This window comes from Melanostigma gelatinosum (genome assembly GCF_949748355.1).
Source record: "Melanostigma gelatinosum genome assembly, chromosome: 21".
Classification (NCBI taxonomy): Eukaryota; Metazoa; Chordata; class Actinopteri; order Perciformes; family Zoarcidae; genus Melanostigma; species Melanostigma gelatinosum.
Genome location: NC_136654.1, coordinates 7,265,928 through 7,292,004, shown reverse-complemented (window position 1 = coordinate 7,292,004; position 26,077 = coordinate 7,265,928). Strand labels below are relative to the sequence as shown.

The window sequence follows — 26,077 nt, the reverse complement described above, 5'->3', positions numbered from 1 at the left end:
GTCTTTAAGAGAGCGGGAGCCTGGGAAGGGGTGATGTAATGTGTTCTCAGACAATGATGTCATCGACTGAGACGCGGCAAGGATTTAAAGTGACAAAGGCATTTTTACTGTCTCTGTTTAATTCTGCATCAGGGCTTGTCAGAGAGCAGCACCGAAGCATTTAGGGATGGGGGTGGTGGTGGGGCTTTCATTGACCGATAAAAAAGAATATATGAAATGAGAGTTTCTTGCAGATACAAAGAGTCGGTGTCCCGATGTAGCACACTGCATGTTTATTAATCAGGATATTTGAGATACAAAACACAGTTTGTTACAGTGACAATAACAGGGTTATGTTGCCATCCACAAGCAGCGATCATCATTGCTGTGTCGTGTCAGATGTATGTTTTGAGAGGAATGAAATAATACTGGGCATGTTTTCGACTAAACATAAGGTATTTGGTGTTTATCACCAAAAAACAACAACGTGCAAGACCAATATTTTAATACATAGATTTTGTTTTCATGAAATATTTGTAAGACTTTCTATTATAACTATAATCTGTTTCAAACCTATGGTGAATAATGGAAATGTTCAAGTTTACCAAATCATAGGACTATTTCTGACATTGTATGTTCCCATTTTACCATTTATAATCCAAAATCATGTACAGATTCCTTCAATCACTTTACAGTCCTCTTCTTCAGTCCTTTTCCGTTACCAAAAAAATCACTTAACTGTGTTCTTGTCCTTTCAATCATTTAAGCTCGTTAAGCCTTCGCTGTTCTTGCCTCTACAAACTTGTCCTTAGTACTGTAACTCGTGCCTTCCCAAAAGAGGAACTCCGAGTCACACTTACGCCCTCATACAGAGAGCTGGATGGAGCGATGGAGTGGTTGTGGCCTCCTTCTTGGGCTGTCTCTTTGTTCCCCTCACTGAAACTACAACATTTCCTCGGCTCTTCAGCGCTCTCTTGGTCCACCTTCCGGTCCTCTGACACCTTCGCCAAACTTTGTTCTTCTCTTGACTTTACATATTCATCATCCAGGGCCTGATCAGACGCATTGTCCTCAACAGACGCTCCATGGACAGTTTCTCTAACTTCCAACTGTCTGTCTTGCCTTGAGGTGTCTTCACATTCTTTTTGAGGGACATATTTATGAACACAAGCCTCCTTTGTTGGACTGGCTGCTTTGTCCTTGGTTGAATCCTTGAGTACATTATTAATTGAGTGAATATTTTCATTAAAGTCTGATGGCAAATGCAGGCTCGAATCCTTGCTCTCTCGGTTAGAAGATCTCCCAACATTATGGGATGATTCATCCGTCACAGATTCAGTGATATGCAGGTCTTCTTCATCTAGCCTGCATGACGTTTGGGCATTTGAATTTCCATCATTCGTTGTAATATCTGTGTCTGAAATAGTAATGTCACATGTAATCTTATAGAAGAGTGAATGGTTCTCTTTCATTTTCTCTAAGCTTTCGCTGACTGCGGATGACATTTCATTGGAATCGGTCACGTCGTCGGTGCATGCTGGTTGGTTCTCGACGTCTGATACCTCCTCATGGCACGAGTCTATGCCAGGGATCTGCAAAGGTACGAACCCTTGCCACTGGTTGGTGGAGAGGAACCACTTGGCTCTCAGCTCGGAGGAAGAAAAATCACTTTCATTGTCATCAGTGGCAGCTTCTTCAAGCTTTTGCTCCTCTACATCCTTGCGACTTGTAAATCCCTTGCCTCCATCTTTCTGATAGACTGTCATAGAGGAGATGTGATAGGGTGAAGCTGGACGTTTTATTTTATTTTTGGCAACCCCTGTTCTCACACCGTGATCTTTGTGTTGTGTTTTGTCCCCAAATTTGACTTGACTTTTCGATTTTTTCAGATGGCGGTCTCTTTCATCTTCATCCTGAGATCTTCCACTACAAAGCTGAAGTTCTGCAGAGCCTCTGATGTGATCACAGCTTCCATATAATTGATGGTCTGAAAACAGGAACGTACCACAATTTGCCAGTAAGTTAGAGCATGGGTAGTGTGCCTTTCCATGATACTTCTACTGATGAAGCAGCTTTGTAATAGTTGGGTTTACCAAATTGAATTTACTTGCAATCATTTACTTCTTGATCTTGTGTTGGTGAATATGTACCTGCTTTCATCCTTTGTTTTCTAGCTGTGTCAGGGGGCACCTGATGAACGTCCGGCCCCTCCTCCCTGATTGGCAGTTGATCGAGTGTAGTAGCTCTTTGTCTGACTGCGCTGATAAATAGACAGACAGATAGAATAACCAATTTATGGACACTTTCACACTGTATATGTAAAGTGCATGTGCATATATTTAAATATAGCTATTACTAAACAAATTATTACCTTCTTATGACTCTCTCCCGTATTCGTTCCACACGACGAAGTTTGGCTTCTCGCTGTTCAGGGGTCAGACAGAGGTTAGGGTCCATGTCAGGGGTCAGGAGGGCAGGTTGCCGTTCATCTGCCTGTTCAAGCAGAGTCACATTAAAATGCACCTAAGGCCCTCTAAAACACCTCAAAAAAACGAAATGAACATTGCTCTATTAGCTTGATACTTTTCCTAAATGTGTTGTACAATTACTTATGAACATGATTTTGAACTGACTGATTTCAGATGTCACTTCTTCACTTCTGTGTGGGCTGTCAGAGACCACAGGTGTAAAACATGGTTAACACAAAATCACGAGTTAAGTCTTTGAGTTTTGTAGTTTGTTCATTAGAGTGTACAAGCAGTTAAAACCTGCCTGTGCTCTGATTGATGCAAACATACTGTTAGTAACTTCACTAAGTTGGATAATATACTGTAGATGTCCTTGTCTGTGAATAACAACATAGGGAAGCGCTACCACGTCAACAAAACACGAGAACTATACCGCCTCACGGTTGAACGCCTCCGCCAACCAGTCAAGTTACGGCTGACATCCATGAGTTATGTGCACAACATGTTTTATGAGGTTACATTGACCTTCATCAACCAAAATGTAATCAGCTCATTCTTGAGTCCAAGTGGACATTTGTGGAAAAGAATTTAAGAAATTTCCTCCAGGCCTTCCTGAGATATCACATTCACAAGAATGGGATCACCAACGCGAAGGCATAACAAGGGTTGTGTTAGAATGAGATGCCATCATATCAACTGTAATGGACTAGAGAGTGCATGGTATGGTATCATCTTTCCAAATATGCTGTGCTTATACAAGTCTTTGATTCCTTTTAAATGTATTTCAATCTTTCTTACCCTGACGTCCAAGCTCTGACTCCCATGTCCTACACCTGCTTGGTCTTGAACTTGATTCCCCGAGGTCTCTGTTGGCTCGGCTCTGTTCGCGTCTGAACGTTTCTCCTTCTTGGAAGACCTCAATATTCCCTGGTGCTGCTGCCTGTTTGTCCTTATGAAAGGCTCATCCTGGTGCATCTCTGCCGAGGACTGGTTTTGATCTTCCAGCAACAGACCCCAGGGTTGCTTGTTCAACACCTTTTGCCCTGACAATCTTTGGTGCATCTCAGGTGATATCTGCTCGGGCAATGGGTTGTCGAGTTCAGGTGGGGGGTCCTCAACAGAAACTCGTCTGGCCACAATAGAGGATGGCAGTACAGACGTAACAACTCGTGTCACTCTTAGAGGAAACGGGGCCTGAGGAAATACCAAGATCAGATTAGTAAATGTATATTGGTATGTATTGCAGTGATTCAGTCAGTTATACTGATTAATGATTTGGCAGACCTCCTCTCTTGCCTCTGAACTTTGACCTGGAGTGGGTATGGGGGGTTTCTTTTTATTAGTTAACCTCTCCTGATTCCTCTTCATCCGCTCAATCTGCTCTTCTTCACTCATCTTCAGCTTCTAGAAAATATATAGAATAAGTCATTCATGAACCCCACGCCACAGCGATATGCATTTAGAGAAGGTAAAGCAAGAAGCAGAATCCATGTATTTGAATATCAAAAATACTGTTACTACAGTTTGTGCAGAGGTGGATGTGTGCATATGTTCATATGCATCTGTATCTACATATACAGTATGTGTTTGCGATTGTGAACATGTGAGAAAGGAGGTTGGGTGGCAAATGTGAGAAGGCTGAGCTAATGCACTGAGACATGTGACTCTGCCTCCCCCTCTCGCCTACAACAGGCACTGCAACATGCCCTAATTGCAAGGAAGATATGAGAAATCAAAGAATTGGAATTTGGCTGTGATTGAAACGAGGAAAAAAAATCTGCTTTGACTGCTTCTATATTTGGAGCATTTTGGATCACATGCACACATCCAGATATAGTTTTGACCAGCAAGTACGAAACTATGAAGAATCAAACCTTGGTTGATTGATTCATTGTATCTGGTGGGATCCACTTTGAACCAGATTCTGAAGATGAAATGAAAATAGAGGAAAGAGGAGAAGGACAGAGGGAGTGAGAGAGGATAAGTGGGAGGAGAGAGTGAACATATAAAAATATAATTTTGCATAAAACACCTAGCTCTTTAATACTAGATGTCTGAAAATGTGTTGTGTTGTATTTTACTCTTTCCATGTACTCTATTCTGCACCAACCGAATGTGTCTTTTGGTGCTTTCACACGAAGCAGGTCAGGCTGGCTGTTTCCTTTTCTCTGTGCAGGGTCAACAGTGTGGCTGTAGATTCCCTGAAACATAAGAATAGAAAACATTGTAAAATATTTCTAACCTGATCATGTTTGTCATTGACAATGTCAATAGTTCACACCTCATATGATGACTCTGTCCAGCCATGGCCCTGGTCCCTGCTGTGGAAGCTTTCTTGTAGCTCCTGCGGTAATGGTGGGCGGAGTGGTGGCTCTTGTTCCGCATCCTGCAGGTCATTGTCACAAGTGACATGAAAGAAGATCTCACTGCATCCATACCACATTGATAAAGACTGATGCATGCCTCAACATTATGTAGAGATGTTGTATCAATCCTTGACATGATGGAAAACACACCTTGTCATCCCAACTGTCAAACTATATTTTAAGAGTCACTAATAATATCTGGATAAAAGGGAGAAAACTGCCCAGACAATTCCAGGCTTGCAAATCCTGCTGTTGTGTTGATCCACTATGGTATATATTCACTAAGCTACGATCATGAGAAACTACAAAAAGAAGACCAGATCACATAAAGCCATCACAGCACAAATAAATGAGCAGTAATTTGATCTGTATGTTGTAGAATTTAAAGCAATTTTGTGAAAGAAAAATCAAATGCTGTGGCAAAACTGTAAGAAAACACCCGTAGGACTGAGAGATCTCAGCAGATGTCAGCCTTTGCATTGAGCGGACAACAATTCCACATTTGTTCATAAGCAGAGAGCAAACGTCACTGACAAATCAATGGACAGGAGTCGTACTGTACCATTGGCAGTCCACTCTGCATTCTCTCAGTGGGAGATCCAGGGGATCCGGGATGTGGAGATGTCGGCTGGAACACTGAGGGGGAGACAGAAAAGGTCAAGCTGTTGACACTGTTCATCAATCGTCAGGTTGTACGTAACCAACATGAACCAGGTTACTTTGCTTATTGCCGGCCGAAGCAAGAAGTCATTATTTAAGCTTTCAATCAAACCCACCACCACAAAACATTGAAACAGCACCTTATTTCTATTACACATAATCATGATGCAGTCTAAACTTTTCAGCATGACAGTGAGAGAAAGGTGATGCTTACTGTGGTGCCTCTGTAGTCCCAGCAAGAAGCAGAAGTGATCCCTGTTGATCTTTAGTCCAGCTAGGATGTCGTCCATCATCCACAGCTCTCTCTGGGCCTGAGACTGGTCCTGACAAAAAGAAAGAAATCAAAGATATTACTCATGAGGTATCTTCAGGCATGAGCCTCAATGATTTGTAGAATTGTTGTCCCTTTAATTAAGGTCAGTGGCTAAAACTAAATATTAAAAAACACACATCACACACTCCAGTTTGTGGTTTTCAAATACCTGTGGTACTCCAAAGTTACAGATGTGCTGAAGGTGTGAACGGATCACCGACAGTTCACTCTCCATCCTCTCATATTGACTCCACACCCTCTCCATTTCCTGAATCAAAAGATCAGAAGATTTGTGAAAAGAATGAATGTGAAGAAAGTATATCAACAGTATAATTGACAGTTTATGAGTACGTCACATCCCTTTTGAATGATTAATGATAAAGTCAACTACTCATGCAATGCCATTCTTTATTTCATTCTGGTTCCATGTCCCCCGTGCTAATTACACACCAACGATACATCACACATTCTAGCCCGGATTGTGACCAGCTCTTCCTGGAGCAAAGCCTTCTGGGTCAGGGCTTCTTCCTGGGCCCTGGGCCCCAGGCTTTTCCACTCTTCCAGCTGAAGTCTGGACACCTCTAATGCACACTGGACGCTGTCCTGCAACAGGAAAAAAAAAAGAAGCTTTTATTTGTATTCTCAAACCAGTCACAATATATTGTTTGCTATCGTTATTCTAAATAGCCTTAAACGAGTCTTCTTATTATTACCCACCTTATCCATTTGTAGCTGGGCCAGTTCTACAGAAAGAGTCTGGAGCAGCTTGTCACACCCACATAACCTCGTCAACACAACCTGAAGAGGGAAAACTAAAATAAAAACTCAGAGAGAAACATCTTATACGATGATGAGTAACTGCACCGTATTGGTGACAGTGAAGAGCCATATGGCAACATTGTAAATACTCACGTCTGCGTCGCTTTCAAGAGGCCTGATTGGCGGCGCTTCCCTCGGGTCAGGCTTTGGTGCCTGAAATGCATCAAGGTTATCATTTTTGTTAAATAGTGCTGTTTTTGCAAATACAATTTGAATGAGATCATTTTTGAATGTTTTTTTTCTGTAATCCATTGTGCTGACTGCAGTTGGTAAATGTGGGTTCATGCTGCAATGCTTCAGTGGTAGACTGAGCTGTTGTCGTTCAAATAAGCACAGCACAAGCTTCTGCCCTCTGCCAAATATCAGTTTCACATCAAACATATAACATTTCATGTAGCATAATCATTAAAATGATACAAAACACAAATATATAACTAGAAGTAAACAATGAGCACTATAGGATGTATTAGTCACAAATAAAAACTGACAATGAAGCACAACGACATGGACATGAAACAAGTCAGTGACATTCTTTACACTTACTATTACAAGCTGTACAAAAACCCTGTTGCTCACATTGATAACAAAATGAGTCCCCATGGTTAGATACAACAACATAACACCACCACATCTATTGAGGAGACATACAAACAACACATCGCAGGTTTAAAGTTGAACCACACAGGACACCATAGGAACACAGAGCGCAGCAACGAGGGCTGTACCATGGCTGGCGGTAGCACACAAACAGATAAGTTGCTGCGGTGATGGTGATGATGGTGGTGATGGTGGTGGTGTGGGTGTTGGGGATGGGCATGTGCAGCTCTCGCTGATGGGGGCAAAGGGGGCAGTAAGTCTGCATGTGCCCCTGTGGAGGAGCTCTGAAGGAAGAGGCCGTATGTAAGAACAGAGAACACAATGCGTTATACACAATGCTACTTTACACTGCTGAACACCAGTCTGGATGCTTGCCAGAAATATATTGTTTGTACTACAATCACCTTTCCTAAATGTCGTTTCCCACTCGATATATGATGGACGGACCCATAGGTAGGTGTAGGCTGTGAACAATCAGAAAGATTAGGTTTGAGTAACGTGAGATGTTTGGTGATACAAAATCTTGTGAAAGGGCTACTGCGGGAATTAAGTGTTGCACTTCGATAAAGTTTTGGAGCCCACAAGAGACACGTTATAATAAAAATGAACCCTGATAACATCTTATGATCAAGATCAACCAAACACCTTGCATAGGTTGTGCCACCTCTCCGTGACTGGAGTATTTGGGGTGGATTTGAACTCCAGCTTCGGCGAGGCGGGTGCGTAGTACAGGGTTTGTGGCGCCATGTCCGAGTCATCGTGAGGTCGAATGTCTACCCTTCCCACTGGTGTGTGAGGTCGTGACCCCAGCTGACCTCTTGAAGTCAAAGAACCCGTTCCCATCATTTCTGTCTGCGTGGGTGGTGTGTTACGGCCAGGAAGAGAGCCTTCCTCTTGGTGTGGCCCAAAAGTTCTTCTTCTGCTGAAATCAAGAGGGCTGGGTGTTCTGTTTGAAGAGAAAACAGAAAACAGGACAGATATGTCAAAGCTGGGACTTTTCTGGTGATGATTTTCTCGTCAAGGAAACCACTGGGCTTTAAATATGTGCCATTCACACTCAGAGATGCTTTGACAACCTGCTGTTTCTGTGACGCACACTCCGCCTCCCCCTCGGATCTGAGCGCGAAGTCTCCATCCTCCCGCCAGTGTAATGATTCGGTTCGCTCAGAGTCCTGCTGACGTGTCTGTGTCTTTGGGAGGGACCCTCTCCATCAGAGGGGGTTTTAGGGAAGTCCACTGACTCACTGCTGCCACCTATCTGTATGAAATCCTGATAACTCGAGCAACGCCTGAATTTACAAGAGATGCAGAAAACAAAAGCTCAATCATGAAAAACGTTTGATATTTACTGCATAACACCTCATGTCCACAGTGACTGTGCTGTACCTGTTCAGGGAGCAGTTTGGCTCCATTGCAGCAGACTGACTGAGGGCTCGGACCCAACCCAACATGTCCTCCTGAGTGTCAGCGCTGAAGAAATAAGAGCGCATTCCCTGGTGCACCACCTAGTTTTACATGAATAAATAAAGAAACTTACAGAAGCAAATAGACAAAGTGTAGTAAAATGAAATTGACCAGCACATGTCTCCGCTTTGGTTTGTTCAGTGGAGTAAAAACAATTCCTGTAAAATCCAATGTTAACAATGCATTTATGGATTGGACGAGTCACCAAATGATGATACCTTGAAGGTGAACTTTCTGTTCTTGCATTCTCGTGGTGTGCAGAACAGGATTCTGTAGCTCGGGAGTGGGATGCTGCCCAGCACAGTTTCCTCTCTACTGTCTGGGGCGGGGGGGACAGAAAATAAATGAACAGAAGAAGAGATGCATTGTTCTACAGTCAGAGCACATGAAAGGGTTTCACTCGAGAAACACTGCTGGGATGGAAGCTGTGTACCTTTATAGTAAAACAGACAGAAGTTGGAGAGGACAAACCACCTTCTCTTCCAAAGCTTCAAACCAGAACTGTCCTGCAGAAGGGAGATCCATTAGGAGCTGCTCTTTGCTTTACATTAAATCTTCTACATTCAATGTTATTAGTAAAAGTTATTAATTGTTAAGCAGACCATGTTTGAAAAATTACTTTTTTGTTGAGCCATCCTCTGATGACTACAGGACAATTGGGGTCTCTCTTGGCAGCCATACATCTTTTCCCAAATGTTTGCACCTTTCCATCACTTTCCTGTTACCCGAAGAGGGAATAATACATTAGTATGCATTGACGGTATCGCAGTAAGTCATCCACATGTGCAAGATAGAAACATCGAACTTCAAACAAACCTTTATGACAGGAAAGTAGGAAATGGTGGCCACACTGGATGTTTGGCTGACTCTGTCCTGGTCATCCATTCTGCAGTGGAAACACAAATATTCAAATGTGGATTAAAGCTGAAAACAGCCAGATAGACAAAGAAGGATGAGGTAATTACAAGAGGATCCCAGTCATAAACCTTTGTGAGACGTGAGCTGGATGCAAATGTCACATACGAAATGTCAGTGTTTACACCCAAACTAAAGGTGAAGGTGAACTTTAACCAGGGTATTTCACATATATATATATATGTATATATAAAAGAAAGTATTCCTTCATTCAAGGTCATACAATATTTACATAGTACAACACACAAATATGGCACACACACACACACACACACAGCAAAGTACACAAAATATCTCAATTGGACTGGATTTTTTAATTACAGCTCAATAAAGTCAATAAAACACATAATACAAATATCTACACATGTAAAGTTATAATTTACCACAACCTCTGAGCAAACACTTGGCTTCCCCAATGCCATACACGGCATGTGACAAGTACCCAACGAGACGACCTCAAGCTCTACACATATGAATGAACTGGTTGCTGTGAGTGAGGCTAAGACCTTACCAATACAATCTGAACCAGAGTCTCTCTCTGTAGAAGCAGTCAGTCACTTCCGTGAACAGCACCATGTAACCTCCGAGCACACAAATGCCACATTCCCACATGAGATATTTTTGTTTTCTCCAGTCAACTGTTCATCCTCTCGGACGCTTGGTGTTGTGCTCTCCCCACTTCCAACGAAAACTCTCCCACAATTCTATTCTGAGGCACAACAGGCCGACGCGCATCCCCGCCACCAAACTGACAGGTGACAGCTGCATCGCCGTGGTAGCAGGGAGGGGCCCCGGGACTGTGTGAAAACCAATCTGGCAGCAGGGACGGCCTGGTATGAGAGGCGACATTTGGAATGTGTCCCGAACTGCAGAACTGCAGCGTGGACTGCTGAAGAAAGAAAACCAAAATAAAAGCGTGTGGAGCGGGGAAAGTAAAAAGGCCTGTTGAAGACAAATGTGTTGGGTGGGTTCAGAGTGTTACCAGTTTGTGTGCTTCTGTAGAGTCATGCCGTCTTCTTTATGTACCTCAGGTCACATGACAGCATGTTTTCTTGCACTAAAATACCCAGCACTCCTTTTTTATACAATCAACTTTGTTATTCTTTCATGTGTGCTCTGTTACTCAATTATAACTCACATTTATGTCTTTCAACTTTCAGTTTATGCAATATATATATGTACAATGATATATTGCTTTGCGTTCCCAATAATGTAATATGTCTATCCTCTTAAATTCCTTATTTTTACGTCATCAATTACTTCTAGTACGATATAAAGTACCATTTTCTTCACGAATTACAACAAAGTTGATTTCTCTCATACTTTCTCATTATATTTGTATAAATGTATATAGAAATATAAATACACTTATAAAATATAAATTGTTCTAGTATTTCAATTATAATTTTTCTTTCATTTCTATGTCATGAAAAAATGATTGCTTTATGTATTATGTGATATTTGTGTGTAATCAGATATATAGTCAGTGTTACCTACACATTTGTATGCTAAACTACTTTGTGTGTATGCATTGGATGTATTTGCAGTTAGAAGTATGTATGCATATATGTATAATGTAATAACGTAATCACTTAGTTTACAGTCACTTTTTCACTGAAAAGTATCCTTATTTAGATATTAAAACTGATTCTCAGTTCCTGTAAGTTACACCTGCTCTAGCTGTCTTAGCAAAGCTTTACAGCTTATGCCAACTGGAGTTATTGTTGACCCTCATAAGACAGCAGTACAGATGAACTTGAAGATAACAAATTCATGAGAAGCTTCTCACAAGCACTCGTGCGTGACCCAGAGGTTTGAAATGGTTTAGCTGCTGAACCACGATCCTCTACAAGCGAGACACGGAGTCAACGAGAGAAAACAATCAAGTCTTTGTAAGAGATGAGAGCAGAGACCAACAACCTCATCGCCGATGGAGGTTACGTGGGTGTTGTGAAATATTTGGAAAATCTCCTCCTCAATCAGCGGGGGTCACTTGCTCGGGGAGAAGACTTAAAATGCTAAAGAGGGATGGAGGGGAGGACAAATGGGGGGTCTGTGTACCACACAGAGTGCGCTTTGTGGTGCCCAAGGACTCTGGAGCATCATGTGAAGTTGGTCACAGAGCATGTTGAATAAAATATCCTCCCTCTCCATCAACACAAATATTTGCATGTCTCCTACATTCTCATGTCTTTTAATGCCAACAGAATCACTATCAGTTTCACCTTGATCAGTAAAGTAGTGGCATAAGGCACACTGTCACAACTACTAATTTAATGGCCTGAGAATATTGCCCGATGAGGATCCTGGATTTTTGTACACAGCATATTTCATATGACTTTACACAGTTAAGTTGGGCTATAGGAGGCTCAACAGCAAAGCTGAGATAAAGTCCCCCAATGGGCCTTTAATAGTTCCGCCACAGACAACACAGCAGGACCTGATTCACAATACTGTTAACCTCAAGCAACAGTCTTTTTTGTTAAATATATAACAAACTGTACTGTTAATTTATCAAATAATTCATAAAGCAACACTGAAATGTACTCATGTATGTATTTCTGCAGCAAGTTTGTAACTATTCAAAGTCTACAGAGAGTAAATCAGACACAAATCATAATAAAGATGCCATATTGCTGTACCTGACGAATTGTGCCCGCCTGCTGGCTGCTTCACGCTCCATCACTTGGCACTCTTCCTCACAGCATCTCCTCAGGCGTGGCTGCCCCTCTTCCTGGTTTCAAAAGCTCCTGTTGCCCAAACAGCCACAACCCTCTCCCGCTGTACTCCGCTTCTCTCCTTGCACGTGTGAACCTATATCTATCTGTTTCTCACTCCTTCTCTCCGTTCTGAGTTGTAGCTGCAGTGTTTGTCCGGTGATCTACCTACGCTGGCTCTTAACACTCGTCTGTCCTCTAACAGTGCACTCTCTGTGAGCCCCTTCTCTCCCCCCTTCGTCCTCGTCAGTGTCCCTCCCTCTCACCCTGCCCTTGACAGCCTCTCTGTCTTTTGCTGAGTGTGGGTTTGTGACTTAGGAATTTACGAAAAGAAACAAACAGCTGTTGCATCAGTTGAATTTAATTCCTCGGCTGTATAAATCCAACTTCATGACGATTAACGATTTGGATGCCAGCCTTGAATCATCACCCTTGATAAAGGCCTGGAAAATTGGTCAAAGTCAACTTTGTTGAGTCTAATCTCTCAGAGTCTGATGAGAGTGCTCTCTCTAAATATATTGTATATTCGAGGTGGTACCGATCGAGGTGCCTGGCACAACCCTACCACAAAGCTAGCTCATCCGGCTGTTTCAGTGGCAATGTGGATCCAGGTTCCTGAAAAGGTTCAACATCTACTGGAATCGTTAGATCTTCTTCACTGGATCTCCTCAGTCAACAAAGGACCCCTGTTGTACAACATCACACTACATCAACATCAAAAGTAAGTGCTGACTGAATACAAATAATTCATTGAAAATGATTTGCTCCTCGTTCAAATTCCACATTTTAGAGTCCAAGTAGTACAAACCCAAACTGTGAAAAGCAAACCCTTGGAGTTTAAACCGTTGGAGTTAATCTACTGGAAAACAGATCTTGTTGGAAAACAAGCTGGATAACTGCAGCAATTGTGGAGAACCGAAGAATTTGAATTAGGCCTTCAGTCGTCCACCCAGCGGATGGGAGTCGCCCAGTTGGACATTAACGTTGCAGGTAAAACAACTTTTAGGTTCATTTTGTTATTTTATTGTCTGATTCACTGATTGATAGCCTGAAAATCCTTAAAAGCGTCATCGGTATGGAAATCGGTATGTCTTTTAGAATGTAAGGTGTACAGGCATTAGGCCTGTTGGGAAAACATTTGGGTGGAAACAGACTATCAGTCGACATTTCCTCCGTGTAACATGATTATTTAATGGCGATGTCTTGAATTGTTATATAGAATACTGATGATATTACATGTTGACATAAACACAAATGATGGTAGATTCTAAGAAATTTGTGACGAAACAAATCTAAACAAATCTTTGAAAAACTTATAGTTTATTGTTAAATCTGTAATCAAGATATCTAATGTAGCATTTCAATATCAGACATAATCATACTCTCTTAAAGTCAGTCTAGGCTTTAAATATTTCCACAATTGGGACAAAAGCATTTCCCCAGATGGTAGGCTTTTTTTTTTAAGTTTTCTGTTGCACCGAGTCAGCGTTCTTCTTCAAATATTCTCAAGATAGACACCGAACTGCCTCGACTTGGATGCAGTACACGAGAAAGATGGCGCTTCACCAATCCAGCTGCAAGACAACAGGTGTACGGCGCTTTAAGGTGAGAAAAGTGCAAACGTTTCGAGTCACGAACAATAATAAAAAACCTAGACAGAGAGAAAAGCTCTCAAAGAAACAGTGAAAGCTGATACCCAGCAGCGGGGCCGCGACAGATGCCTCGGCAGAGCTGGCATTGTTGCTGTTGAGGAGGAAGATATGAAAGGTATTTTAAGAGCTATGATAAGAACAAGGAGAGGAAAGTCTAAATATACTCTTACAGGAAAGCAGCCTTAAGGTCTGGCTGGTTGCTGGGACCATATTCATGCTATACAGTTTAACCTCAACACGTACTGCAACTAAGGCACAAAACACTTTCTCAACATTCAGATAGGAGTCATGCTGTCTTATAATTAGTATCTCACATGTCCAGGCCATTTGGTTTTGACCTCTGATGACCAGTTCTCACAGGGGACCAATTAGTCTGGCTTCAGATATTGACGAGCGATCCCTTTTAACATACGACACAATCAGCCTTGTTGACTGACAGCTGTGTGGTTACTTATCATCTCCTGTTACACACCGAACAATCTGTGGGGCGCTCGTATTGAGGAAGCAGGGACAGTGGGGTCAAGACTCATGGGAAATGTAGTTCAGTTCGACAGTCAGACAAGAGTCCACATTAACCTGTAATATATGGAGCCCCCAAAGTGTTTCATAGATTTTCAAAACAATAATCATATTAATAATTAAAGGAAACTCTTTAAATGGACGAATAAACTGAACACATTTAATACATTGTTCATATTCAAGCAAATATGATTTAAAATAACATTTCATTGCAGTCAAAATAATTTATTTAGTAAAAAAACTATCGACGACAACAAAATATAATGCAATATTATAGAAAGTCATGATAGTATTTCATTTTAACATTCAGGAAACTCATGACTTGTGTCTACACCCCGTCATAAAATGTCATATTAGAGGGACGCATATTGTATACAGAGTTAGTCAAGTACATTTCCGTATGCAGACAGTCCATATTGTGAATATGTTTTGCCGTTTGTTATGTAAAACAACAAGAGGTGCAGCTGTTTAATCATTTTCTACATCACTTACAGCATCAGATTCACAGAAAATGTTCAAATCAGTAAGTATTGTAGATATGAAATGTGGATAAAATACACAGACGTTCTTTATGATGTTCCAGGAGCACTATGTTATAGCAGAATATACAGTATATACAGAAGTCTGGCTTGCAGTGAATCAATTCAAACAGAAGATGGTGGTGTTGTCTTGAGTGATGAAGGACGAAACGACCAAACGTAGTTGTTCACAGGTGAGCAAACAACCCAGAAAGACCAATTGGCAGTAGTCAAAGAAGCAGTCGTGTTCTTTATTGAAATAAATATAGAAATGCCCCATTATGAATAAAGCTCCTGGCTCAAAGTACAGCTACATAAGGATTGTATACTGTTTGGATCAAATTACTTTTCATACTGCTGCAGTATATAATCTATAGGGATGCTTTGTATTGTGAGTAAACGCATCACAGGATTTCCCTAAAATGTAGTGGAGATAACTAAAGTTAAGAAATATTAAAACACTATACACATGCCTCAAAATTGGACTTGAGTAAATGTATTTGATTGCAATTTTGTACATTTACATTTACAGAAACAATAAACCAGAATCTACATAAAATCGAGATAAAAGCTCGTGTTTTTGAATATTGTCCTCATGGATTAAAAGAAAATGAACAAAAGAAAATTCACAAAATATTCGCCTCAATTTGAAGGTTTTTTTGTTGATAATGTTAAAACATACAGCGTGTTGTAAAACTTGTATAAAACTTGGAGTTTGATGATTTTCTGGGGTCAACACAAACAAATATATATTTCGATATGTTTAAGAAAAAAACGTGCAAGTTAATTCTATCATAAACTACATATAAAGGCCCAACCGCCAAATATGTGTGACGACAAAACATATTTTACTCCTTGTAAATGTAAATGAGGAGAACTGGTAAAAGTTCAACCAAGTCACCCGTTGAAATGTTTGTCAGCTTTCAGTCTGAAAGTGGTTCTCTTCTTTCACCAATTTTAAATTATACTGGCGGTGTCAAAAACCAAGAACTGTTGCAGCAGAAAACCATAAACAGACCTTGAACCAGTATCCCAGTGTAATGTACCGCATGGACTACAGTAGCACCACATGTCCGAGATTAGCATCTGTAAATACAGGCAGAACAGACAACAGAAACAGAGGTGAATATATATGTGTGTGTGTGTGTGTGTGTGTGTGTGTGTGTGTGTGTGTGTGTGTGTGTGTGTGTGTGTGTGTGTGTGTGTGTGTGTGTGTGTGTGTGTGTTTGCATGCGTAGGGGCGACATAAACTGTGATTCATTACAGCTGCCACTGCGGAGAATTTAGAGCAGCATCACTTTCTCCGACTTGCAATGCCAAACTAGATGCCTCAGGATTTAAATAAACGCAGGGGGACAGCCCTCCGGTTCCAAATACTCTTGCCTGGGTTGTACAATGACATCAAACTCATGACAGCTTCATGGCACGCTCATCTAATTTCGAGAAAATACATATAAATAGCATAGTGTCAGTCCAAAATAATGTTACTGCGTCTTTAACTTGTACCTGTGGAGAATACTCATGTCGCTCTGGTCTATCCAAGACACGGCAAGTGACATCGTCGGTCATACGAGCAACCTTAGCACCATTCTCTCCAATCCACAGCACAGCTTATTGGCTGTCTTGTCATCCAGGCAAATGTTGTACCAATCTGAGAACAAATGATAAAGAAACAATGATTCAATAATCAGTTTGGACACTTTTTTTTTAAGAGATAAAAAATTGGTAATAGATTAAAAAATCGTACGTTTGATGAGATCAGCTCTGCATTTGGGTTCAGGGATATTTGGCTCATAGGCCGGGATTGTCTCTGAGAAGTGAGTGACAGAACAACATGGTCTGAATCTTAATCTTAATTGACAAAATCTGTAATAAAGTTACTGTTTTACCTGCGCTTGCTTTTCCACCTTTGCCTTTTTTTGCTGCAAAAAAAACAAACTGGGTTATCACCAGAGCAACCCATATTAAGATCAACATAATCAGCTGCTCGGCAGAGGTATGTGTCAGGTGTGTCTCAACAGGTGATGATGAAGTGCAAAAATGGTGTATAATTAGAAAACCACCTGCCTCTGTCAGATTGTCACATCACCAACCACATGCTTACTGGAGCCAGTGGTGGGTTCATGCCAGGCAGATGAGGGTGTCAGGCTGGAGTGCAGCACGAAGCTCAGAGCAGTTTAACAGATGAAAAGGAACATGATCTGCTCGCACAAATCAGATGAGTTGGGGATGAAGATCCGACATTTGTTCGTTGAGGTGAATGAGTAAAGGCAGCCAAAACGTGACGAATTGCATTTTCACAATTGAAAAGCAGCTGCTCTCGTTTGGAGTTAATGTGAAGATAATGAATTGTAACATGTGCTTCATCCCTATATTGAAGAAGGAGTGGGAATCTCTTTAATGAAAGGAGATTATAATACAGACAGAAAACAATTACATCTGATTGCATTTAGATTTCAAGTTAAACTTCATTACAGGCGGCAATATTGTGGCAGTATTGTGTCATAACTTTTCATGAAGTGATAAATTACAGTTGCATAACAGGCTCAGCCGCGATACCAGTTTTGGAACGTATCCTCATGTAAGCATGTACAGTTTGTTGTTAAGGACGGGGATTAAAAGCAGGAGACAGTTAATCCCCACAGCATTAGGATGTCACCGTCGACGAACATAAGTGATGTGTTTTATTGATATCAACAAGTAACATCAGCTCCAAAATCAACTGAACCTTTTTTTCCTTCACACATCGACATTAGCTCAGAACATTAAGGAAGGTTATGTTGGCAGAAAAAGTAGCAAAATGTGTGAATGTCAGGGAAAAGCACAATATTGCATGTTTTATAAACATATATATCGTGAAATGTAAGTGTTTGATTAGGAAAGTTTTTTTTATTAGGACTACGATGCTCTGTTTCACAGGCAAGAAGCTGGATTCCTATCATTAAAGCGCTGACAATTATACTATCGTAAACTACAGCAACTGCAAGCTAGTCGTGAGCCTCCATTCCTCTGGAAGTTGTGTTGCAGGTCCACATTATGTTGTCCTTGCTGTCAGGATAACACAGTCTGTAGTGGCTAACATCAATGAGCTACAATCCTGCTCAATGTCAACAATTTTCAAGATGCAAAAACAGCATTTTAATACATACAGCATGATACATCATTTTTTTAGTGCATATGATTGCGCCCTTGCGCCCTGCAGGCAGCAACACCATCATACACCCCTCACGATGACAAGCATGAAATCGGGGAGAGGAAAATTGCACTTTCCACACAGACATTAACTCTAGTGACCGATTCACTGTATGCACCAACTAATATATGCTGCAATATTCTTCACAGGCTTAATTTGACAGAAAAATACATTTACCTTGTAATATTCTCAAACATTTCGATGGAGGTGTTCAAAAAAACCCTCTTAAATTATTGATAAATGTCCTGTATTTAAATCAATTCTTCTAAATGGTGTGAAATGTAAAAAATAAAGTTCACCTTTATCACCTTTATCCGAGTGTCAGTAATGAGTCTGTTGGTGGCAGGCATCTCTATACCGGCTGTTTAAGCTGCTGAAGGGAGCCTGGCTCAGCCCTGATGTCACTGGTCTCTCTGTACTTAATGGCACTCTTATATACCTGTAATGTAGGACAGGGGTGAAGGACGGAGAGCCGGTGGTGTGGACATGAGCGTGATGTCACACGGCAGGAGGCTTGTAATCGGAGCGGTGTCTTTCCTTAGAGGGGTTAAATACATGGTTTAATTGTCTGTAGGACACCCCTTAGTACCAAGTGAACCACACCCCCTTCCCTCTACATCACTACCGCTGATCTCTCCACATTGCACAGTGGCAGCACTGATGCATTGATGTTGGATGGGGTGATTGGTGCATGCAAACACACGCCTACCTACAAACAAACTCTCAGTATGCAGCTTGCAAAGATATAAACCTTAGGTCCTGGTGTTGGACATCAAGCAGTATGAGGTCCAACACTTGCAAATGTGTAACATACTGAAGAACTATGAATATCACTTTGTTCTACATTCGAGAAAGTAGTACATATAGTACATAGTAAATTTATGTAATCAATTATCAAATTTCTCTTGCAGCATTTACCGGTTTGTTCTGTTCTAACATTGAACATTTTCAACAACAAAAAAGAATTCATCCCTTATTCATTTATATATATTTCCAGCTGCAGGTTAAAGATGGCGCCGGTTCGGGTCCATCCGTCTGCAGTGAGCTGGTAGCTGCTAGAGGCCCAGCTGGAGTCTGATCTGAAGGAATCTGAGCCGGTGGCACCGACAACAGTCATTAAGAATAAATAACTATATAGTAATAGCCAATCTTCTACAGCTGATGGTCTTGTGTGCCTATGTGGTGATATGCAGGCATCAAAATGAGTTCATAACCAGTTAAAAGTTGAGCTCTGAACATGAATATAGCAGCAAACAAATATTTGTTCTGTAAAAAGATAGTGGAGTATTGTCTACTGAGCAGAGAATGAAGTCACTTTTCCTCTGTGTGTATTGTTATCATAGCTTTTCCTTGCTTTGTTAAAGGATCCTAATCACGGGTCTTGCATCTTTATTAAGTGATCACAATTAAGTACAATCTTTTCTTTTTTAAGAGAATAGGTTACTTTAATTTAGCAGTTTTCGCATTCATTTCACAGTGAAAGATACATCTATAGAACTGCAGATATTTGTAGACACTCAAAATTCAATTCATGAATTTGAATGAAAGAATTGTACTAACAGGACATTGTCATGAGGATAGGCATATACCATCTGATCATCGTACTTTGGAGAAGACATTTAGAGTACGTATCAAGCAAAGTCCGAATTCATACTGTATATACAGATGTCACCTCATACGATAACCAATGGCCTGAGCCGACTTCGAGTCACTTGGCTGGAGGTCTCTCGGTTCATCATACCAGGCTTCACAACGCGCTTGACCCCCATTATCACATTAACCATTTACCATCACAAGTGCCCATGGCCTGGGTTGAAAGAAAAAGCCTGTCACAGGTCGTAAACCCTTCCCTGTGATATGTTCCCCACTGTGAGCTGCGTGTGTCAGGTGTTTACAGCTCTGGCACCCTGCCAAACCTCGAGTCAAGGCTGTCCCGTCCTTCTGGTGTTTTGCGGCCTGACCAAGCAGATGGCTGACCGGGGCAGTGATTGCGACACGCTAAACAGTAAATACCAGGAGTCGTGACGGAACTGTCCCAGACTGCCCCATGGGATTTCATAAAAATAACGGAGAGGGGGATTCTGGGTGATGGGTTTGCGTGTGGCCATCTGAGTTCCTCCAATCCCTTCTAGCAGGGCGATCAGAAACCAGGGGCAACAGACTTTCAAAACATTGCTGACCGACAACTGATCTCTGCCATAAAGGCCGGGGCTGAGCTGTGCAAGCAAAAAATAAATCACATGTTTGATTTCATTTTGAAAACTTAATATTTAAATGAAATCTTTCTTGGGACAATCTCACCAATCAACAAACACTGATGGGCTGCTCATAAGTGAAGGGTTAACTTTTTCAAGCAAAAGGAATGCCTACAGAATAGAATATTGTAGTATACAGTATATTACAGTATATTACAGTATACAGTATGTTGATATGCTTAACAGAAGCATTGCAATTCTAAAGTGTTTATTCATTAAAGATTCAAAAATCTATCACAAGAAGGATTAAAGGACATAACAGACAAAATCAGGTACTTTAATGAAACTACTTCTTTACCTTGGAGTGCACAGACAGTGCAAAGTACGGGATGAGACTTTTAGAGATTAGAGCTCAGAGTGTTCACTTTAACGGTCTGAGGAACTTTCTGAGCAGATTTTGCATATAGTTCGTATGAAGTCTTCTTACGGTGAACCAACGTGTCCAATAAGTACAGCTGGCAGTCATTGTTTGTTTTATACAAGTATAAAACCTAAACATCTGGCTACTCCTAAAGGTAAGATTTTAAAGTAAACTACAGAAAATACAGTTCAACTGTGAACTCACTAGAGACTGATAAGAGATGTATTTTAAAGACAATACCTCTGCCTCTGCTTGTTATTGTATCATCAGAATGTATCCCAGACTACGAGCCTAACATCCCTGAGCCCACATGCAGAGCTGATCTTCTCAAACGTAAGAACGGTCATTGAAAAACGTTTTTCCTCACTCTCATGATTTATAGTTTCTCTTCCTGAAATGTCACATATTCCACCTCCCACAGACTGGATTAACCTTTCCCTGGATGACAAGACAGCCAATAAGATGCTGTGGATCACAGAGGGTGGATCCAAGGTGTCACGCATGACCGATGAGAACACTTGTCCCGTCCTGGACAGACCAGAGCGATATGAGCATACCCCCCAGGTGGGTTTTAAACACACATTCATTCCAGATGTAGAATACTTGTTTGATATGCTCAACTAATTGAATCGTCTTCTTTGCTCTTTAAGGTTCTTTGCAAAGAGGGGATCTCGGGCTTCCGAGCTTACTGGGAGGTGAAATATTCAGGATGGGTGGTCGCTGGAGTCGCCTATGAACGGGCTGGGAGGAGGGGAAGCGACGGACAATGCGGGCTGGGAGAAACTGAACAGTCCTGGGGTCTTGGGTGGAGTGGATCCCACTACCAGCTGTGGTTCAATGGCATTAACACAGAAATCTGCAATATTCCCCAGTGCACCACCATCGGGGTATACCTTGACCATCCAGCTGGTGTCATCAATTTCTATGCAGTTGAAGAAGCAAAGGAGGGAGAGGGGTTCGAAGCCAGAAAGGAGATCAGACTGCTGCAGCAGATCAAGAGCTCCTTCATGGGGAGAATGTTGCCGGGTTTCTGGGTGGGACAAATGTCCTCATGTCTCTTAGCTAAACCAGAGGAGAAAAGTAAAGACTTTGCCATTTCCATTTTCTTACATTTCCATTCATACGTAATTTACAATACATACCTAAAACCTGAAATATGTCTGCATGTATCTGCAATGCATATTTTGGGATAATGCAATACAAACTATTCTAAACCAAAGTCTCTGTACAAAGAAAAACACGTTTGTCATCAAGAAGCTGCTATTTGTTTGTGTATCATTAAAATGTTAATTTTGTCAAAACCCAAATGCCTGGCTGACTTTTAATAGAATAAACGCACTGAAAAGAATCAGTCATTAAAAAGGTGTGAATAGTTTTGCCATTCTAATTAACAGTAAAGATGATGGTAAGGGATATAAGAGATTATATTGATAGACAGACGAATAAACAGTTGAAGTAGCCAACATCAACCACATTGTTGTCATCAAGATGATTGATGATGTTGAATATAATCCAACACACAAAAACACAACAGAGAGAGTAATGCCTGAATTCATACTGCAACTCTGGCAGCAATTGACAAGTAAGTTATCTTGAAAAATAAATCTGTAATACATTTTTTTACTTTCATGCACATAATTAGTTACTGTAATTTTCTACAGTAGATTGCTGTTTGCTGTGATTTTCTACAGTAGCGACTTCCCTGCTGTGATTTCCACATAAGGCTGATTAATGAAATTCCAAATTTCATATTATATTGAATATTAGTGAATATTATAATACGCAGTACTCTACTGTGCACAAACACAGTAAATTACTGTGGGTTCACCAGGCATTTTTTACAGTCCACGGAAATTATTCAATTTTTGACCATAATTCTCAGCATGATTCCTGTATTGTATATTTTTTTCATGAAACACACTATGGTGTGTATGTTTTTTAAAATCACAGTGGCTTGTGAAAATTTCAGCTCAAGCATAACGTTAAGCTTTTGGCCCCCACCAACAACGTATGCATTTATTCATCCATCTATTAAATCATTGTTGGAGACAAGACTGTAACTGCAGGCTGAAAGTCACTTTCCTGACGCGCTGACCCACACTCATTATCTGGTTAAATTAAACCGTGTCTTTTTCTCCACCCCAGCGACGGTCACCAGTATAACAAGCTGTGGCAACCAGCCTGGATCCTCTCCTCCAACGTCGAATGTTATTCCCACCCACCGGGATGTGATTGGTTTAACCGTCTAATATGGGCGGGTTAAAAGTCCATTTAGATTGGAAGCTAACTTTGAGCGTTAATAAACACCTTAAGGAGGGGACACATTGATAATCAGTGGTGGAATAAGTATGCAGTAATTCCACACTGTGATGGCAAAAGTCCTACAGTTAAATTCTTGCTTAAGTAAAAGTACAGTATTTATTTAATTTTAGCAAAATGAACAATTGCCTTAATCAGTGTTCTACTGTAACGTATGATGTTTTAAATATCACTGCTGCATTAATGTTTATGTTGCATTTCTTTATTGTAGATTACACTACCCAACATTATCTGAACTATAAGCAGTGTTGGGAAGCATACTTTTTAAATGTAATAGATTACAAATGACTAGTTACCCTGTTAAAAATGTCATGAGTAATGTAACTATTTTAATTGTCAAAGTATTATTTACATTGAATTACTTTTCTGCAAAGAGTACTCACCACGGATTACTGTTAAACTTGTAATAAACCTTTTTCAATGTAACTTGAAGTAAGATTGTAACAGAACGTTTTGTATGTTAACGTATTGTAGAACACAACATCGTATTCTGTAAGCTTCTTACTGAGATGAAAATATTTGTAATCACAAAAACACTCTTTCTCTAACTGATTGCGATTACATTGATTTGGTAATGTTATTCAAATAACTGGCTCTAATGGTTTATTAAATAGTAATTTTATGTTTTTTTATCATCGAATTTGGACATACATAGTTTTCACTGAGCAGGAAAGGAAAATTTGAATGTAAGAAGTAAGATAAAAGTGGTGGAGTAAAAAGTACAAGATTTACTTTTGAATGTGTGGAGAAGAAGTAAAAAATGGAGATACTCATGTAAAGTACAAGTACCTCAAATTTGTACATATAAAAATCTTCCTCACAAAATAGAAATTGGTACTTCCTGATAATACCACAAGATGGTGCCATGGTGTCATACATACATCACAGTCAACCTCACTGAGGAGCATGGGCAGTAATTGTGCTTTAAGAAGAAAACAAGACTTGCTTTGGCTTCGTGTAAGCTTTGGGATTCATCATGAAATTGTATTCATCATCATTTTAATTTGCTCATCAAAAACATGAATGGATTACAGACACTTTTCCACAAGCCTTTCAATGACACAATCCTACTTGTCAAAATGCTCCAGTAAGTCTGACAAAAGTATTAAAAGGTATTCAATTTAGTGGCAATATACAAGCGCTATAACACACACATCAACCTGACATACCTACATTGCCCACCAGACAGTGCACTAATTGGTCAGTCTGTGGTGTAAATTACCAAGCTGTTACAGAGGGAAACCACTGCTGCTGAATTTTATGTTGAAATGAAGCCATCTAATTGCGGAAGGAATAAATAAGACTGGTCTCTCTGCTCTGAAGTGTATCCAGTGTGAAGGATCGGTCAGAGAGTATCAGTTCCTCTGTAAGTCAAAAAGATGTTCATCTTTCTGCACATGAATCACACAGATTGCAGTTATTTGTGTGCAGCTCAGAGCAGTAACCATATTGGGGTTACTCACAAAGCTCCTCTCAACAACTGCAATACGCACAGCTGAGGCAATACATTCTGATAAAAACAAGGTCACAATTTTAGCAGATGTTAATAGATTTGGTTTTCAGTGCTTCCTTGTAAATTATCTCTGTTACTGTCTCTGAAGTTTGCTATCAGTAAAAGTCCCCAGATATTTATAGTTGCCCTCTAATTCAATTCCCTTATCATATTGTAGAGCGGGTTTGGGAACGGCCTGTAAACTTCTAAAATGTATTGCACCGTGACAAAAAGTCACCACAAACACAGTCAAGTCTCCTCCTGGAGTGTACCACATAATACCAGAATCATCTACAAATTAGTTCAAATGTCTGGTTAAATATATACAGTGGTAGGCATGAATATGGATGGAGAGATTGCATCAGTGGATATATATATATAATACAACCCACTGACAGACAGCAGTTAAGCTAGAATTCTTCCAATGAAAAGCAAAATTCCAGTTAAATTAAATAAAAAATTTGACTTGCAGACACACCATTAAAGCGTATCTTCACAGGTTCTGGACTAATCACTGACTTATCACATTAGGTGGTTGCTGACTGGGGAAAAGTTATTTGCATGTTGCGTATTAATCTTTATCTCGTCAGATGAGAAACTTAATATCGACTCTGCCCTTCCCCATCTGTCTCCTTCTCTTTTTTCCCACACACACGCATGCACACGCACACACACACACACACACACACCTTTGAACTTCTATCTTTGTGAGGACAGCTTACCTTAACCATCTCAACTAAATGCCTGACCCCAACCTAATCCCAAACCCCACATGATTCTAACCTGAACCTTAAAACCAAGTCTGAAGGTCTGTCCGAAAGGCCAAACTGTCCTCACTTACCAAAAGTGTCCTCACTCTGAAGGTCTGAAACTCAAATTGGTCCTCACAAAGATAGCTGTACACGTACTCTCACACACACACACACACACACACACACACACACACACACACACACACACACACACACACACACACACACACACACACACACACACACACACACACACACACACACACACACACACACACACACACACACACACACTCTAGACCCCCTTTGTGATTCAATTTTCTGCATCAGGGCTGTTCTAAATCACTCTCCCTACTTGTCATTTATGTGGTTTACTGTTCACCACCTTACTGCTCTATCACTATCACTGTGCAAATAAATGCACTCAACTGAACCAGCTCATGGTATCCTGCAGTAATGTTTCCAAAGACTTTATTGTTGAACTTTATCGTGGATAGGAGCAGGTTATGGAATAGTTCAACATTTTAGGAAAGCTTATTCGCTCTCTTTCCGAGAGTGAGTTGAAAAGATCAATACCACTCTCATGTCAGTACGCTAGAAATTAGCTTAGCTTAGCAAACAGACGGGAAGCAGGGGGAAACCGCTGGCTTGGAGCTGTCCAACGTAAAACAAATACACCTAACAACACCTCTAAAGCTCTAAAGCTGAACTGTTGTTG

The 26,077-nt window shown here is 40.7% G+C and overlaps 1 protein-coding gene and 1 long non-coding RNA gene across 8 annotated transcripts; both read right to left on the bottom strand.

The window, feature by feature from the left end:
• Positions 1-288: 288 nt before the first annotated feature.
• Positions 289-12,435, bottom strand: plekha4 (pleckstrin homology domain containing A4). Of its 5 annotated transcripts, none has more exons than XM_079292809.1 (24): positions 12,224-12,435; positions 9,483-9,552; positions 9,286-9,384; positions 9,100-9,172; positions 8,885-8,985; positions 8,589-8,707; positions 8,279-8,491; positions 7,848-8,148; positions 7,607-7,666; positions 7,331-7,486; positions 6,699-6,758; positions 6,504-6,584; positions 6,237-6,389; positions 5,956-6,054; positions 5,688-5,796; positions 5,376-5,449; positions 4,729-4,833; positions 4,558-4,648; positions 4,322-4,371; positions 3,732-3,851; positions 3,246-3,641; positions 2,351-2,472; positions 2,130-2,239; positions 289-1,966 (listed from the first exon to the last, which is right to left on the bottom strand). In XM_079292809.1, the coding sequence occupies exons 1-24, from the start codon at positions 12,262-12,264 to the stop codon at positions 774-776; spliced, it is 3,996 nt and encodes a 1,331-aa protein (XP_079148935.1). In that variant the 5' UTR covers positions 12,265-12,435; the 3' UTR covers positions 289-773. The 5 variants fall into 5 exon arrangements, with proteins under 5 accessions (XP_079148935.1, XP_079148936.1, XP_079148937.1 ...); XM_079292810.1 differs by having other exon boundaries at positions 3,744-3,851; XM_079292811.1 differs by lacking the exon at positions 12,224-12,435 and adding an exon at positions 10,093-10,407.
• Positions 12,436-13,527: 1,092 nt separating this feature from the next.
• Positions 13,528-18,585, bottom strand: LOC306795045. Of its 3 annotated transcripts, XR_013772958.1 has the most exons (7): positions 18,480-18,585; positions 17,055-17,188; positions 16,877-16,909; positions 16,735-16,797; positions 16,494-16,638; positions 16,006-16,073; positions 13,528-13,872 (listed from the first exon to the last, which is right to left on the bottom strand). It is a non-coding gene; the product is annotated as an uncharacterized lncRNA (long non-coding RNA). The 3 variants fall into 3 exon arrangements; XR_013772959.1 differs by lacking the exon at positions 13,528-13,872 and having other exon boundaries at positions 13,892-16,073; XR_013772960.1 differs by lacking the exon at positions 13,528-13,872 and having other exon boundaries at positions 13,892-16,073; positions 18,489-18,581.
• Between the last annotated feature and the right edge of the window lie 7,492 nt (positions 18,586-26,077).

Bases quoted from the DNA above. Each gene is read 5' to 3' on its own strand.
- plekha4 (XM_079292809.1), bottom strand. From the start codon at position 12,264: ATGGAGCGTGAAGCAGCCAGCAGGCGGGCACAATTCGTCAG. The intron at 9,385-9,482 runs GTTTGTTTGAAG...TTCGGGTAACAG, and splicing joins CCTACTTTCCTGTCATAAAG to GAAAGTGATGGAAAGGTGCA. The intron at 3,642-3,731 runs GTCTGCCAAATC...GTATTTCCTCAG, and splicing joins GTTCAGAGGCAAGAGAGGAG to GCCCCGTTTCCTCTAAGAGT.